This window comes from Bactrocera tryoni, chromosome 1 (assembly GCF_016617805.1).
Source record: "Bactrocera tryoni isolate S06 chromosome 1, CSIRO_BtryS06_freeze2, whole genome shotgun sequence".
Lineage (NCBI taxonomy): Eukaryota > Metazoa > Arthropoda > Insecta > Diptera > Tephritidae > Bactrocera > Bactrocera tryoni.
Window position 1 is genome coordinate 24,591,098 of NC_052499.1, and position 17,660 is coordinate 24,608,757.

General features: G+C 33.3%; 1 protein-coding gene across 3 annotated transcripts in view; it reads right to left on the reverse strand.

Moving 5' to 3' along the window:
• Positions 1 to 342: 342 nt before the first annotated feature.
• The window catches only part of LOC120775341 (phosphatidylinositol transfer protein alpha isoform), a 36,779-nt gene continuing 19,461 nt past the window's right edge, over positions 343 to 17,660 (reverse strand). Inside the window, exons 1-8 of one of the 3 annotated variants that reach the window (XM_040105496.1) lie at positions 13,542 to 13,579; positions 8,242 to 8,272; positions 6,738 to 6,849; positions 6,479 to 6,630; positions 3,931 to 4,008; positions 3,033 to 3,142; positions 2,553 to 2,732; positions 343 to 1,137 (exon numbers count right to left, since the gene is read on the reverse strand). In XM_040105496.1, the coding sequence (XP_039961430.1) occupies positions 999 to 1,137; positions 2,553 to 2,732; positions 3,033 to 3,142; positions 3,931 to 4,008; positions 6,479 to 6,630; positions 6,738 to 6,849; positions 8,242 to 8,272; positions 13,542 to 13,564 (825 nt within the window). In that variant the 5' untranslated portion in view covers positions 13,565 to 13,579 and the 3' untranslated portion in view covers positions 343 to 998. Of the gene's footprint in view, positions 1,138 to 2,552; positions 2,733 to 3,032; positions 3,143 to 3,930; positions 4,009 to 4,836; positions 4,918 to 6,478; positions 6,631 to 6,737; positions 6,850 to 8,241; positions 8,273 to 13,541; positions 13,580 to 17,660 lie in introns of those variants that run through there. The other 2 variants (XM_040105489.1, XM_040105507.1) reach the window with 2 other exon arrangements.

Sequence of the window (17,660 nt, forward strand, 5' to 3'; positions counted from 1 at the left end):
TAGTTAGATTGACATTATGTGCTGTTGAACTTGAAGTGGATGGATGGGAGAGAGAGGTGTCCGATTTGGTTTCTCATTGAAAATAGTGTGAAGTTACAGTAATTTCTAATATTTTCTTTATTCTCATTATTTCTATAACTTTAATCAATTTAATTTAAGTTGTTATAATTGTTTTAATTTTCTCTTGAAATACATACATGTATAGTATTTATATATAAACGCATTTAATTTGTGAATTATACTTATATATTATTTATTTAAAAATTAACTATTGCATTTTCTTTTAATTCTTTATAATAAGTTGCTTTGCTTTTTTTTATTTAAATGGTATTTCTTCTTAACTTGGTTTAGTCTATTGTTTTTTATTGATTCACATTTATTTAAACAGTGTATTTCTGTTGCTTGTGGTTGGTTTAATTATCAATACGTTTCTGTTGTATACTTAACTAAGCTAAATGTAATTTCAAAAGCAAATTATATATTAATATATGCTATTCTCACAGAACTTAAGAGTGCACATTAAATTTAAACTACTGCTTTAAGTTCATCATTAAATATGCGTTTCCTTTCAAATAACTTACGCCTGCTGAAGTTTCCGCTGTTAAGGAACGGCATGTGGCTGTGAGTATAGACAATATGTACACATATATGTATGTACTGCATGATAAAAAAAAATAACGGAACAACTACTGATGATGTCAAATTTGTAGCACTGCGCTTCCGGTTGGTTAAACAGCCAAGGGATGCACCATTTCGAAAATGCAACTTCGTTACTTCCGCTCTCTCGTCAGCTTTAAGCAGTCAAATAAGTTCAGGTTTTGAGTGGTGCATTCGGAACGATTGAGTAGGGAGTGAGTGGTTGCTTACGGAGGCGTTTAGTATCTACTATTTCTATTTGTTGTAGAGTTTGTTGTTTGCATTTGTTGTTGTTGTAGGTTTGGTGTTGTTATGTTGTGGTTGCTTTTGTCATAAATTTGTTTAAGCTTTGATTATTTCCTTTAATCACTATCAGCACGCATGCCCCGCACCTCGCCCACCTGACGCTGCCGATCAAGCTCCTCTTTGACCTTCTCCTCAATGGCGCGTATGTCCTCCATTGTCAGACCGTGCCAGCGATCCATCCAACAGAACACTTGACTGTAATATAGTGGAAAAAACGAGTGAAAATGTGTAATCTTAAGGTGCTTACTAATACACATTTTATTGTGATGAAAACTAACTTAATATGTTCAAGATATAAAATAATAGTGTTAGCATTTGACTACGACAAAATATGATATATTCACATATATATAATTTATTTTCATTAATATAAATAGTAAATAATAAATAATATTTGAAATAAATGGTTTCAAACCAAAATATTTGCCAACTCGTTTATTTTTTTCTTCCTGTTTATGGCTTCGACAGAATTGTAAAATATAACTTTTTACCGTTTGAATGGTTGGTTGAAAAACCTTTCGAAATAAATAATAATTTGCAGAATACAAGAAATTATTGAAGATTCTGCAATTTGTAAATATCGTATTAAACATATATACATATGATGCTAAATATTTTAAATTAGGTTATGTTAAAACAAATAAATCAAAAATATAAATTAATAAAAAAAAAAAAAAAAAAAAAAAAAAACAAGTTTACAACAACGTTTACTTCTGTGGCTACAATAGATTTCACAAATTCAAAAGATTATATAAAAAAGCTTGATTTTTGGTTTTGGTCGGTCAGTTTGTAGGCTAAAGCTATTAAAGTTCGATCCGAACGATTTATTCGGAAATTGTAACGATGTATAGAATACTAATCAATGCCAAATTTTTCTACACAAGGACATGATTTTGGTAGTTCAGTTTGTTTGGCAGATATATGGTTCCATATCAGCGGCTCCGACAAATGAGCAGCTTCTCGGAGAGAAAAAGACGTGTGCAAAATCTGAGATCGATATCTCATACACGGAAAGAATAGTACATATGGACGAACGGACGAATGGTCGGCACGCTAATCAGCTAAATATATAAAATATATATATACATACATTTCATTGGGTCTCCGAAGTTAACTTCAGGGTGTTACAAACTTCCTGCAAGCTTACTATATCCTATTTTGGGTGTAAATTTGAATCTTTAACGAAAAGTGATATGCTGGATGCTTAGATAGTAAATTTGGTGCAAATCATTCAGACCAACATATTTTTTCCCGGACATTTTTTCAAAATAATATAGATATAAGTATTGGGGCTATCTACATACCTACCGAATATTAAAATAACTTAATATGCGTATGATTTATTTGCTAACACGGAAAAGGTCTGAATAGTATAGATATCTCATTATTGTTCGGTTAATAAACGAGGTACAATAATCTGGTTAATTTAAACTTTCCGAAAATATTCGCAATACAAGTACTTCGCTATGTTTTCACGTTTTCTCAATTATACCGCATATTTTTAGCTTCGGCCCCAATATTGGAATATCTCCGTATTCGGATAGTTGAAATATGTTACTGTCTAAAAAATCTATACGCTTAAATATTATTATTTCAGACTAAATGCTTACCGATGGAAGTTTGTGAATAATCGTCGCTCTGACTTTTGTATAAAGTTTTCTATTCTTGTCTGCAATCCAAACCATTTAAATTCGCATGTCACCAATTTATAGCAAGTCATCACTGGATCGACGTTTTTCTTCCAATTTGGACCCACTAGCGGGCCACGACCAGTTTTCTCTGACTTGAATCTGTGGAAGATGAAGGGAATTGAATTAATTATAGTGCAAGTGCAGATTATTTATTATTTTATTTATATTCATAGCTTGGTAATATGGAGATGAAGTGGCATATTTTGAAACTAATTTATGAAAATGTGCAAAACCGACAGTAACTATTATCAGTAGCATTGAATAACAAATATATTTATATTTTAATTTTTTTTTATTGAATCGAATTTACTCTAAATATAAAAGAGCGTATTAGTTTGAATTTTAATTTAACAATACTCTTCATTGCTACAAATAGGCTTCAGCTGGAAATGTACTTACTTGGTTGGATCCTCAGTGGGTTTGTAATCGGCAGGCAAGACGGTATCATTCGCAATGTCGATGTGAACAACTTCGCGTGTTTTAAGTTTCTCAGGTGGCAGTTCATGCACCTAAATGTAGGCAACATAAGCGTTAAATTAGTAAAGCATATGCATAGATGTTTATATGTTTACTAAAAATGCTAATTTTTCAAGCCAAATAGAAGTGCAAAAAATATTTGAACTTAGTTTCAACATGCAAGATTTTATATTTCAATTAAATTTTGAAAACTATGTCAAACCCGCACTGAAAAGCAGTTGTATGGTTTGAAGTAATAAATTAAACTCAAAAGAAATGCGTAGGAATTAATTTATCTCTCTTTTCCAAACAAAATGTATACATATGTACTTATATAGTTATATAAAATGCTCAATAGACATAAATAAAAATAATATTAATATTGAATTATATACATATTTTAGTTTTATTAGCGCAATATTATAAAAAATAAGGATTAGTAAAGTTTTAGTTTTAGAAAAAAAAGCAACACTGGAAGATTAAGAAATAAATTTGATATTTAAGCCGAATTGACAGATAAGGAGTTTAAAAATCGGATTCTTAGTCCAACAAAAGCCGGTGAGAAGAGAAAACTATCAAACTAAAAAACGAAGAATATTTTTACATAAAATTACAAAGAATGACAAAGGGTCCTACATGCATGGTACAAAATTTCCATAGTTACAGCAAATAAAATCTACCAGGAAAAGAATTTGTTATAAAAGTAACAAATAGTAGTGATTTTAAAACTAAAAAAAGTGCGGGGATCATCTATATAGCAGCAACCAATAATTTGTGGTTCTCACTAATATATATTACATACATATGTGCACGCATGGTAGGTAAGGCAAAGCCCACTCACATTATTTTGATCTCCAATGTCACCGACATGAAGCGATTCAATGCAAATTACGAAATTCTCTTTCATATAACCGGGATTCTGAATTCATTTTCCCCAGATGCATTGCGCATAGAAGTATTTATTTACAGCAAACGTGCATACATATGCATGTGCGGTTCGGTAAAATTGTTGGATTTGCATTGCATTATTTTTAGTTTTATTTTTATGCATTCAAAGTGTCGATTGCCATTTTATGTTTCAATAGAATTTAAAATTTGATTGTTAGAGATGCACACAAAACAAACGAGCAGTCACAATTGTTTATACACACATACATACAACCACACACACGACACACAGTTAGCATTCAACAGGCAATCATTCATAGAGCATTCAGCATTTTCAGTTGAATCGTTTAAATTTATTTATTATTGAGTTTTATTTTAAATCCACATTTATTGTTGTCGTTATTTCGAACTCATATTTCATCGATTGTTGGTTGTTAATATGATACCATCAAAAACAACGGCGCAAAAGAGTGTGTGCAACCGATGGCGAGACGTCGAATGTCGAACCAGCAGCATCGGCGTTTATTATGCGTTAGCATTTTGTTGTTATTGTTAGTTGTGTTAACGACGAGTTTAAAAAGCAAACACCATACATATTCGCACACCATCACCAGTGCAATGCGAAATTGCAATTTTATGCGTTACAAAACGACAGTAAGCGACATTTATTAATTCACCATCACCAAATGACCAATCAATCAGCCACATGACCCCAACATTTTGTCGCATTCGATAGTGTAATAAAACAATTCACATAAAACGTATATATTAAATACACCATACGCCGCATGAGTTTGCAGGAAAAGAGAGAGAAAAAGGAAAAACGCATTAGTTAGTTTAAGTCAGGAGGAGAACTTACATTTGGTATATTGCCCGCATCATCTCGCACGTGCATCGAATCTATGGTAATTCTAAAACCATCTTTCATAAATTTGGGATTCTAAAGTGGATTTGCAAAGGAATTAGGTTATGTTTTAAATAAAAATGATAATAATATACAAATAAAAATTATTATTAAAAGAATATATTATAAAATATCTGTCACAGTTTAGAAATTAGCTTACGTAGTACGTCATACTCGATACGTGTAAAATGTCAGTAATTCACATAGAAATTCCCCCATTACTTGTGTTAAATCCGAAGCTCTAAAATATATATAAGGATAAATATATATGGAAATAGACAGTTCCAGAGAAAGACTTTGTACGTTTAATCGTTTTGGCGTATGAGGAATTCCCCATTACTCTGCTTAAGCTAACCTATTCTTTCAAATAAGCACATTCAAAACTCAAAACCAGGTTTGCGAAAATTAAAGTTTTAATCCAACATCTTGATTTATGAAATTAAGTTAGGAGATTTTCACCAAGCTGCTTTGATATTAATATTAAATATTTTAATCCAAGCTGTTTAGGATTATATATTAAAAATTTTATTTTATTTTTATTTTTTAATTTACTAGTAAAAATTAAGAATTGTAAATTTAATTTTTAATATTAATATCTTGGTCTAAAAGTTGAGAAATATAAATAAAAATAGCTAAATTTTGTTACCATTTCATTAAAAATAAGCTTTTCTTTTCAAAAGTTATCCAAAAAGAACACGAAGTACGCAATTAAAATATTTAATATTAATATCTTGGTCTAAAAGTTGAGAAATATAAATAAAAATAGCTAAATTTTGTTACCATTTCATTAAAAATAAGCTTTTCTTTTCAAAAGTTATCCAAAAAGAACACGAAGTACGCAAACCCGAAAAATGTAAATTTTAAAATTTTAATTTTTTATAATAAGCTCAGGATTATTTTTTTTTAATCTAGTATTTAGAATTAAAAATTATTTTTATTTTTTTTAACTTTCAATCTAGTATTTGGGATTAATAATTATTTTTAATGAAGATTTTCCGGATTATAAAATAAAAAAAGAAAATTTGTTCTTATTTTTTTAATACATTAGTTGCAACCCGGCTCAAAACATTTTTGAACTTATTTAAATAGTCGAAACCGGATTTTATATGAATATGAGAAGAGCCTATATACCTATGACTGACCTTGTAAAGAAAATATCGGTCAACTTGCGAAACCACTTAGGGAAGTTATGTAAGCATATTTTACTGAAGCTAACTTTGAGTGGAAAATGGATAAAATTGACTAAGTTCCCTATATACCGTATAACTTAGTGAGCGATACATTTTTAATAAAATAGCAAATATGAATGTAATCGAGTCATAATTTGGTCTAATAACAAATGTTAAAATTAAAAAAAAAAAAAACAAATCTTTGTGACACGCCTTTAATTCTTAGTAGCTGCAAGAGTATATAATGTTCAGCTGCACTAGGATTTAGTTTTTTTAACATGGACTCTGTGGGCATTAGCACATATTAAAAGTCATAACTGCATTCGCTTAAGTCAACATTGCATAAATTTAACTCGTGCGAACTCTCCTCGCAATGGCTGTGTTAACTCATCAGTGTCTACGCATACATTATGAAATTATGTACATACCGTTATGACCGTTCGACAATACGGATAGGCATTCCATGCCTCTTCATGTATTTCTAAGGAACCCTTCGGTGCCAACAGTCTTATAAATGCTGGAACTTTTGATGCCAAATGATAGATTTTATATGTATACTGACCGGCATTGTATTTACCACCTGCAAGGCATTAATTAAAATATTAAACGACAGTAAATACATGCTACATGATTCTACGTACTTATATGCTGTAATTGTCGCATTCAGCACACAAAATATATACTTACCCAATAGGGGATAATTATCGAATGGTTCGTTTTTTAGCACTTCAATGCCTTCGCCGCCGCCGGTCTCATTCTTCGATGCCTCAGCAACTGAATAAAGTTGTGCAACTTGATACTGAAAGAAGCAACACAGTATTTAAATAAGTATGCAAAGGAATTAATGGGCAAACGATGTAATGGAATTTATTAAAAAGGATAACGTCGTCGACGCCTTGGCTAATTTTTTATGACTCAGGTTTTTACACAGTCGTAACTACTTGGAGAGTTTTTTATGCTTATATAACAACCATATTTTGATAAGAGTTATTTACATATGTAGTATTGTTACTAAAAATCGAAAAACGATATAAAGTAGAAACAATAGGATCTATGTACCGGACCATACGTAAATGTATGTATATGCGGCTAAGGACTGTTCGATTTTGTTAGATTTTTCTTCTGCCACCCATAGACGCCAGTTATTATGACGGAACAGGAATATAAGGAAAGCGATGTTATATGAACAGATTAGAAGCGATATACAAAGTGGTGTTACTGTTACGCCGAATAACCTTGCAGTCGTAAAGATGCAACTCAAGCTCTTTGCCTCCTTTAGATGGTCGTTGGACCTCCCAGGGCATAAATCCCGAATAGAGGAGGTAAGAAGATATCTATTGATCCATAGTACATGATACTCAGAGCCTCTTTAAAGGAAACTAAGGAGAATGTCAAAACTCGTCAGTGAATTTTACGAAGTCATTCTCTCCTGAGAAGCAATTTTACTTCAATAAAATACCTGCAGGGGTATTTTTTTTTTTATTAAAGCTATTTGGTTAATTTTTAGCGTCACTGCGAGTAATAATATTTTGGCATGGCCCTGCAACCCGAACTTAATGCTATTCGTTTTCTGAAACACTCAGGATGCTACAGAGCACGCAGAAGCATTTTCGTCGTTGAGGCATTTTAAAAAGAGCGAACCCTAAGAATGGGTAATTTGTCTTCGAAAACGTGTTCGAATTTCTGGACAAGACAGATGCCAACAAACTTTACAGTCTCCAACTTAAACTGCTTTTGTTGGGGCTGTTCGTAACCCCATGTAGACAGTTTCCAGCACCTAAAACCGCATTTTGAGGGTATACAATCAGGGAATATTAATTTTCCGAAAGTAAATAACGCTCACAGCAGAATATCAAATTAATTTCGTACGCTTGTTGTCAAGCACATCATTGACGCGCCACACTGGCTCCTTCATTTTCTTATTTTATTTTTGTTTTATTTTGTTGCATTATCAGTGTGCTTGCAAATGACATCAAATATCAGCAGAAGATATGTAAATAAGGAGGAAAATGTAAAAACAGCAACGGATATTATAATGCAGAAAGAAAAAAAATAGCTGAGAATGAGCGATTGGCGATTGGATAAATTGTTAGTGATTGCCTGCGTCACAAATAGCACTTTATTGTTAACGTATATGTGTGCGTGTGGCGTCACTGGGACTGAGCGCGTTTTTTTCTTCCTGTTTACTCACCTCTTCCACAGTTAATGGCAAGGTAACGCGGCTGCAATGGAAAAGAGGTAAATATAGCTGATTAGTAAAAGCACATATGTAGTTGTTGGTATGAATATATGTATGTATTTGCAAATATTTAAATAGCTAACCTTATCTGCATTTGCATATACATAAATAATGTTGCAAAAACAATTTCTTGAAATACTGTTAATTCGTTACTGTTATTCCTCACGGATAATTGCGCACTTAAATGAGTGTCACTTCACTCTTTAAGCGGATTATATTAAACACACCACATTATATATATATAGTTTCAATGCTGCTGAACGCCTATACATATGCAATGAAATATATATATTTTTTAAATTTAGGTTTTAAATTTCTTTCATAATTAGATAGATCTGTATGGATGAATAATTGTTACCATTGTAACCCTGTAACGAAAGGTCCCCGCTGTTATCGCGGTTCTTTCAAACTAGTAATTAAAGTAAGCATTTACCAAAGTAAGTCGGATCAACCTACCTCAGACTAGCTTGTACCAAAGAATATTCTGACGGACCTGAAAGTGAGTTTTGAATTTTTCGCCGCTTTATTGATGATATTGGCAAAATTCATATAAATCGCGCAAATGTTTTTGCCGTAAAAGTTAAGAATGCCTTGAGCAATGCTATAAACATGATATCCATCGATACTAAGTAAAATCAACTTTCCCTGAGGAGCTTTAAATAACTACTATGATGCAATCAAAAGCAATGTAATCAAAAAAGAAAGTTTGCACTAAATACAGGACTCAAATGCGGCTCGAATATGTTGTACAGAGAAATAGCAATGTTTATTAAGGTTGATTTTGAAATTTCTAAAGCATTTACTAAAAATACTCGGAAAGTTATTCTAAGATATTTTCTCAAAGCCAAACTGCTTTTTGAGGAACGAAAAACCCCGCCTTCGGTATTTTGGTTGACAAATGAATCCTGAAAGTGAAAATCACATTTTTCAGTAATAAAACAAATTCTTTATTTGGATGGTGTTTATGTGAAACAATAATATAGGGAAATATATATTATATATGTACTTCCAAAATCTATAAACTTTGACTTAATTTTGCTGAGGGAGCAAAACTCTTTAATAGCACTGATGCCAAGAATAAAATCTAAGTAGCAAGATGCTAGCTTAAGTAAACCTAACACACAGACTTTACAGATGTCGACTAGTTTCGGTGGGGTGTTACGTAAATGAAATTGTATTAAGTTAAAAATAATAATAATAAATAATAATAAATATTAAAAATATAAAAATATTGTTCAATTAGAACAATAGACATGTCAAACATCGACCTTTGATGAACTTGAACTTTTAAATTTCTCAAAATTTATTAAATAATCGTTTAAATTACTTTCACCATTTCTATTGCTCTCCTGCGGTTAAAACACAAGTTGTGTGATATAAACAATTAATTGAATTTGTTTCTTATCAACTTGTCGCCTTTAATTACACCTGCAAGCGTGTCATATACATATACATATGTATATACATATGTATGCATGGATCGGTATGAATTTTTGTATGACTGTGCTTTCACCGTTGCATGTATGTATACGCAGAAGACGATGTACATACATATATTGTTGTTACTTTTCAATTAACTTTACCAAGAAGCAGCAAAAGCAGAAACGAAACGAAAAATTCTAAAACAATTACAAGAACAATTGAAACAATAAGACTTTCACCACATCAACTACAAATACTACTACGAGCAAAAAATAGTAAGACTTGGTCACAATTATAAAATTCTTTATTTATTCTTCAAAGGGGGACGACGCCCCTCAAAGTAATCTCCTTGGACCCAACACACTTATACCAATGTTTTTTCTAATCCTCGAGGCAGTTCTTATAGTCAATTTCTGGAAAGCTTTCATCAATGTGCTTAGCGATTCACGTTCAATGTCTTCATTTGACTCAAAACGATTTCTGCGGAGCGGTCGTTTGAGTTCGCTGAATAGCAAGAAGTAACACGGCGCTAAATCAGGCGAATATGGTGTTTGCGTCACGACATTGGTTGAAAAAATGGCGAAAAAATTATTGAGGAATCAATGCAGTACGCGACGGTGCATTGTCGTGGTGAAAAAAAAACCAAGAGTTGTCGGTCATAATTCCGACCTCTTTTTCGAATAGCTTCGCGTCAACGTCGCATAATACACAAATACATAGTATAGTATTCTTTGTTGACAGTTTGGCCGGTCGGAAGGAATTCGGAGTGCACCACACCTCGATAACCGAAGAAAACTATCAACATAACCTCGATTTTTGACCTCCTTTGTCGGTTTTTTTTCGGCATTAACCTATTTTTGCCACAATATGCGGTCTATTGATCATTTGTCGTAAAAAAAAATTGCCGCATTTGGGACGAAGAGCAACCTAATGAGATTCAAAAGCTGCCAATTCATCCAGAAAAAACAAACGGTTTGGTGAGGTTTGTGGGCCGGTTGAATCATAGTTCAGAGAGAATCATTTTCTGACAATAGTAATTTTGTGCATCAAAAATGGGTTGAATCGGGCCAATACCTCCCTGAGCCCCTATATACCTAATATAAAGACTTTCGAACTTCCGGGTGACTTTGTAGCGCATATATCGGCCAATATTTCAGTTATCTCAATGAAAATTGCAGAACTTGTTTAACTCATAACAGTATATCTTTTGTGCTTTGATCTCGCCCCCATATAACTATTACCAGGATTTAAGTTTGCTCCATATGTTAGGTGATTGTATGTACTTATGAAACCCATGGAACATATTTTTAGTATGTGGCATGATCGGGTCGATTTTACCCCAACTCCCATATACTACATATAATGATTTCGTTGTTTCACCTTATGCCGAATATGTCGGTCAGTGTATGAATCCTCTGGTTGACGTTTTTCACCTTAGGATTCTTGCAAGTTGTAAGAGTATGAAATGTTCGGTTGCACCCAGACTTGGCGCTTCCTTAATTGTTATTTTTATGTGTATACATTACGATGCTATTTTTATTTTAATTTATGATTTTTGAATGCATAAAAATGCATAAACGTATAAAATAATTTGTTTATGTTTTGTATGTTATGTACGCTTTGTGCTGCCTCAGTATTATCAATGATGTTGCATGATCAAAGATATAACAGTTTATATGCCAAATAAATTCTAGTATTCAGCTCAGACGGTCGAATCGATTACACTTAATCAGCATTGATAATTTCTTTTGAAATTTTTTCAGAAAAAGTTAAAGTTTTGCAGTCCGTGCAGAAGGATCTATCCATTTAATATATTTCAAAATTATGATATGACCATGCGTGACGGATATATTATAGTTTAGGTAATAATTCCTACTTAGCACTTAAGTATAGTAGAGGCGTATTTTTTTGAAGTTTCCTTAGATATATAGTAAATATTCTTCTTCTCGTAACCGGATAATTTCTTAAAAACTATGAGTCTGTCTGTTTTCCCTTCAACGAAACTAATTTAAAACAATTTTTTTGGCATTTCTTGATATACAAGGTCTGTCGCAACAAAAAATTAATATTTTTCAAAAGTTATATTTTTTTATTCAAAGTAGTTTCCTTGTGCTTCGATACAGCGTTTAGCCCGGTCAATTAGCATTTCAAATGAGTGTTTAAGGTCATTTTTCGGAATGCTCTTGAGAATATCGGTCGTCGCCTCTTGGATAGCTGAAATGTCCTGAAATCAGTGTCCTTTCATGGGCAAATGAAGTTTTCCAAATAGGTAAAAATCACAGGGTGCCAGATCAGGTGAGTAGGGTGCGTGATTAATGGTTAATATGGAGTTTTTTGTCAAAAAATCAGTGACAAGCGTCGACCGATGACACGGCGCATTATCGTGCAACAGGCGCTAGGACCCTGCCTCATGGTATTGTGGTCGAGCACGACGAATGCGTGACAAAAGACACTTCATAACACCAAGGTAAAACAAAGCATTAATCGTTTGGCCAGGTGGGATGAACTCTCGGGGTACAATACCATCGGAATCGTAAAAACAAATCAGCATTGTCTTTATTTTTCACTGCTGAAGACGACCGACTTCTGATCGTCACAGCGGTCCTCACTACCTTCTTGGAATCACTTAAACCACCCATGCACATTACTACGGGATAGGCACTGATCACTATAAACTTTTTTCATCATTAGAAATGTTTCAGGAAACGTTTTCCCAAGTTTAAAACAAAATTTAATATTTGCTCTTTGCATTTTACGACCGATGAATAAAAGCTGCTGTCACTTTTTGATCGATAACATCGATTGTAGTTATCCAATTGTCTTAAAATTTTTACGAAATGTCAACAAGAGATCAAACTTTTTATTTCATATACCCAACAATAGGTGGCGCCACACCTTGTAGAAACAGATACAAATAACCACGCCTATTCTCCATACAAAAATTATGTCCAAATTATTAGAATTTCGTTAACTAACGAAAAACATCAGAAGAGTCATATTTAATTAAGTTAAGAGAGCAGATTAGCATGTGAATCGGTATAAAAAAATGATAATAGAGCATTATCTTGACATGTTTACTTATTTATGGGGTAAATCTGCGTTTTGAAAATGCATAAATTTTAATTTTTGGCATCACTTTAAACTCTTCATCATTTTGTATTTTTATTACCGGTTCCGCCTACGAAATGCAGTATTTCCCTCACTTTAAACCATGCTTTAAGTAATTAATTATTCTTTCCTTTTCGATATCTTTGCTATCTACAACTATAGTTGTCTTCTTGTACATATGTATATGGCCCTGGAGCAGCAGAAAAAAATTGTTATTCGGTGCCATTGTACTCTTATTTTTTTGTTTTTGCTCCGAATTTTCAAACACTTTTTCTCATCTTTTCATTTTTATTTTGCTCAGTTTCAATTTGTAACCTAATTTCGAAATCTCTAACTGTAGCAAAAACTGCTCACAAGTACATCTACACATGTATATGCATATATACGATAAATATATATACATATGTACATATATGCATATATACATAAGTGCATATGAACAATGTACACTTATCTTGAACCACATGCGAGGCAATCGAATTTTACCACAAACTACAGACGGCACGTTCACTGCGAAGTGGCGTTACTGTTTGACTTGTTGCCAGATGGAATAAAAATAAAATTGCTATATTTGGTTCCTTTGTTTGTAAACGATTTTCAACCGCTTTCTTAGAAAATTCGCACAATTTAAAAAATTGAATTTAATTAGCACAACACACCAGCGACGCCAACTAATAACTTGATTGCAAAACATGCGCTTCCATAAATATTGATGCATTTACCCAACAGACGTCACATCGGCCATCCTTCGAACGGCATTAAATTCGTTAACAATGCACCACTTGTCCTCCATCTAAGTCGTCTGAGTGGCGGCAAGCAACTTGCTCTGCCGTAAAATCTACTCCAGCGCTACCAGCGCCAACTTCCACCCACTTCCAGCCATCCATTAGGCTGCTATGCACAAGACATCGTTCGATGTGAGCCCAACATGACTGTCAATGCGTATAAGTATTGTAAATGTTTGCTTATGTAAGTAAGTTCAATTGATGTTCAGCTATTGCCTTCTGGGTCAATAAGCTGCTTGCACTTCTCTTTGCTTTCTTTTTCATTGCAATCAGCAGACATCATCGGCATGCTCGGCAAAGTAAGAGCGAAAGTTACATACACTTTGGAAGCACATACAAACACTCTTGTATGTGTAGTTGTTTAGTTTGGATGTCAAGCTTTAAGCTTCCATCTTCTTCTCGTTTTCAAAATTAGTTAAATAAGTACTTATGCACTCAATTATTTGCTTAATTTTATTGAGTAAGCTTTAATTGTCTCATTGACTAAGGTAATCGGCTCACTTCATTAAATGCTTGTGCAGAGTCTCCAGCAAATATTCACCACATGTACCCAGTGGGAAATTGCGTAAGGACTCGTTTGTTTTGTTTTCAAAAGTCTTTTGGAAAAATAACAAATTATTAAAAAGTTGAGAAAGAAAAAGAAGAGTAAAGTTTTTGGTTTTTTAATAAAAACGAAATCCCAAACAATACGAACTTGATAATCGGTAAAACTGCGCTTTATATTCCACCAAAGCCACCTCGGCAAAAAATTTATTTAAGCTAGGAATTTAGTTGGGTTTTTTGTCACTATATTCACCATATATTTTTATACCCAAGACAGCTTGCTTATAATAGATTTGCACCCAGTAGCAGCAAGAAAGAGACGTCGGTGACCCTATTTTCTCCAAATTTCAATAATAATATATCCCGTAGGTTGACCGATATTTTCGGCAAGAAGAAGTTTTTTATCCTTTTAGAAAAGGGCAAGGTTATAATCTGATTTCATTGCTTTTTTCACTGTGGGTAGAGTATTTTACCCCAAAACCAATGTCGTTATTGTAGATTTAGTGGTTTAGCAGATATATACATTAAACCTCTTAGAAGGACTTGGTACCTTGGTACTGCCATCATCTGTACCAAATGACAGCTTTGTATCATAATTTAATGCTTTATAATGACACTTTATAGGTTACGTTTAATGGCGTGTTGTAGGTGTAGCAAAGCTCCCACTACGCCCATCTACGAACTAATCTCCCTTTTTGCAAAGAAACCCGTGTAACAAGTTTCATTACGATATCTTTAATTTTACTCAAGTTACATCTTCCATGTACAAACAGACAGTCCACAAGATTTCAACTTTCCTCGTCATCCTGATTATTTATATGTATTTAAGGTGTTTTTCATTAGGGACGCTACAAAAGTAGACCGCTAGGAGTAGCAAACGGCGCCATATTTTTTCCGCTCTTTTGACATTTCTCTTCAGTAAGGTATACCATATCATCATGGTAAGATATATGCACGATTCAACAACTAGTCGAAATCATTAAAATGTACTACCGATATTCGGAGTCAGTGGTCTCAACTCTAGGAGCGGGTTTTTCCATAAGAGCGCTACAAAAGTTTTTTTTTTTAATAAAACAAAAAAGGTTTGGGATATCAATGAAATTCTTTATTCCTGTGAAAGTACACACATTCGTGCGTACTCCATGAGTCGCCACTGCATCCCAAAAATATTACGGTCTGGTGCGGTATATGGGCCGGCGGCGTCATTGGTCCGTACTTCTTACGTGGTGATCAACAGAGGCACCTTACTGTGAATGGGAATCGCTACCGCTTAATGATAACCGAATATTTTTGGCCCGAATTGGATGATATGGACTTGGACAATATATGGTTCCAACAGTACGGTGTCACAAGCCACACAGCGAATATCACAATCGACTTATTGAATACCAAGTTTGGTGAACGTATTATCTCACGAAATGGCCCAGTGAATTAACCGCCTCGGTCGTGCGATTTGACGAGGTTAGACTGTTTCCAGTAGGATTACCTCAAGTCTATGGTATTTGCAAACAAGCCAGCGACGATTGATAAACTTCGTACGAATATCGAACGTGAAATTGCAGCTGTTTCGGCCGATTTATGCTCGAAAATCGTCGAAAATTGGGTTCAGCGTCTGGACTTCTGCAAGCGAGCCCGTGGTGACCATGCGTTTTTGCTTTATTTAAATCACTTTTGTAGCGCTCTTATTGAAAAACCTGTTATTTATAACTCCGAGCAAGCTATTCCACTCTGTAGCAACATGTTGCAAGAGTATAAAAATGATTAGCATGACGAGCTGTAGTAAGCTTGTGTAGAAACTTTTTTAGTTTTGAAGGGTATTACAGCATAGATGAAATCGAAGTTAGCGTTTTTTTTTTAAATAAGACATAGACATTGCTTCATCATAAACGATATTGAATGAGGACAGGAACCACTAGAATATCAGCGATTTAATCTTATTTCTCTTTAATATTTAACCAAGAAAATTTCAAAATTTTGATTCACACTGATGAAAGTTTTACAATGATGAAATAATGTCGCTAGCGGAAAAATGGCAAAACGTGGTTGTTTATTTATTTATTTATTATTATAAATATAAAAAAATTAGTTAAGATTTGATTAGAAATACGAAAAGACTTTTTCGACTACCCAATATAATAAATGGTTTACTCAGTAACTAAAATTAGGTTCTAACTGATAGTTAGTTAATTAATAGTTTTCTTTCTCTACTTTCACCGTCTTCATAATGAATATATTGAAGAATTTAGTATTTATGTTGGTATATACCGTATGTATAATCCGTGATCGTGACAGATTGCTAGTGAGCAGCAGAAGATCTTCATAGAGTTCAAAAACTCCATGCATAGTTCGGACTCACTTATAGACTCCTGTAAGCAATCAATAAACTGCCCTCTTGCCGACTTAACCACCATGAATGGATTAAGGACAATCAAACTTACTTACATCACAGCATGCCTTCGTTCAAATTGGCGACAGTGATTTTCTTTATTTTTTCGAACAAAAGAACATTGCGGACAAACAGCCACCCACCGACATAGCCACGGTGGCAACAAACCAACCGCATAGCAACATTGCAAATACAAATGTTTGATAAAGCAGTATACAAATAAGTGGTAGAATTGAATTGCTGTCAAAGGCAAACTCTTTTCAAAAACAATTCGCTTGTGTTGGCGTCGACTTTGCGGCTGACATGATTGCCAACGACGTTAACATTCAGTTAATTTACACAAAAACAAAAACAAAAGTTATAAAGATAAATTAAAAGGCATACCGCAGCTGAGAAAAATACGAGTGCAGAGCAAGAAGCGAGGAGTGTGATACATCAATATGTGCAAAGATGAGGCAAAAACGCAAGAAAAAATATATAATTAAACCTACGGAGATTCAAAGTTTAGCTTTCTTTTTATGAAAGAGGCACTTTAGCATACATATAAGTATCAATGTAGAAATATTAATGAGTCGTAGCCAACAGACAAATAAATGATGATGATCATTTTAAAAATCGTAAAACTATAAACCGCAAGGTAATTATTATAAATTTCAGCAGCATCCAAAATATTAAGTAACGATAATATGAAATGACGTGTACAGAATAGCATACATATTTTTTATAGTGTTATAGTTATTTTGTAGTGTAAACGAACTGATATTCTTTATTTTCATAATGAAGAACTTTTTTCGATTACAAACGTATTTTTTTAGTCGTATAAGTACTAAAAATGAGCAATGTGAAATTGAGAATTCAAAACATGTTAGACCTCATTTTCATTCTGAAAAACTATATGAATCCGAATACGGAATGCGTCGGTAGACCTTATGCTTTTTCGCTTTCCAAAAAAAACCATATGCCGCTATTCAAAACGTTCATAATTTATTTCATTTTTATTTGTATTTAGTGATTTTTTTGATTATACCAATTGTTAGTTCGATTCGATACCCTCGACAAACAATCAGTTGTTCAAAAATGTTTAATCTTTTGATTGCAAGTTAATTTCTCTGTTGTTGTCAGTACAA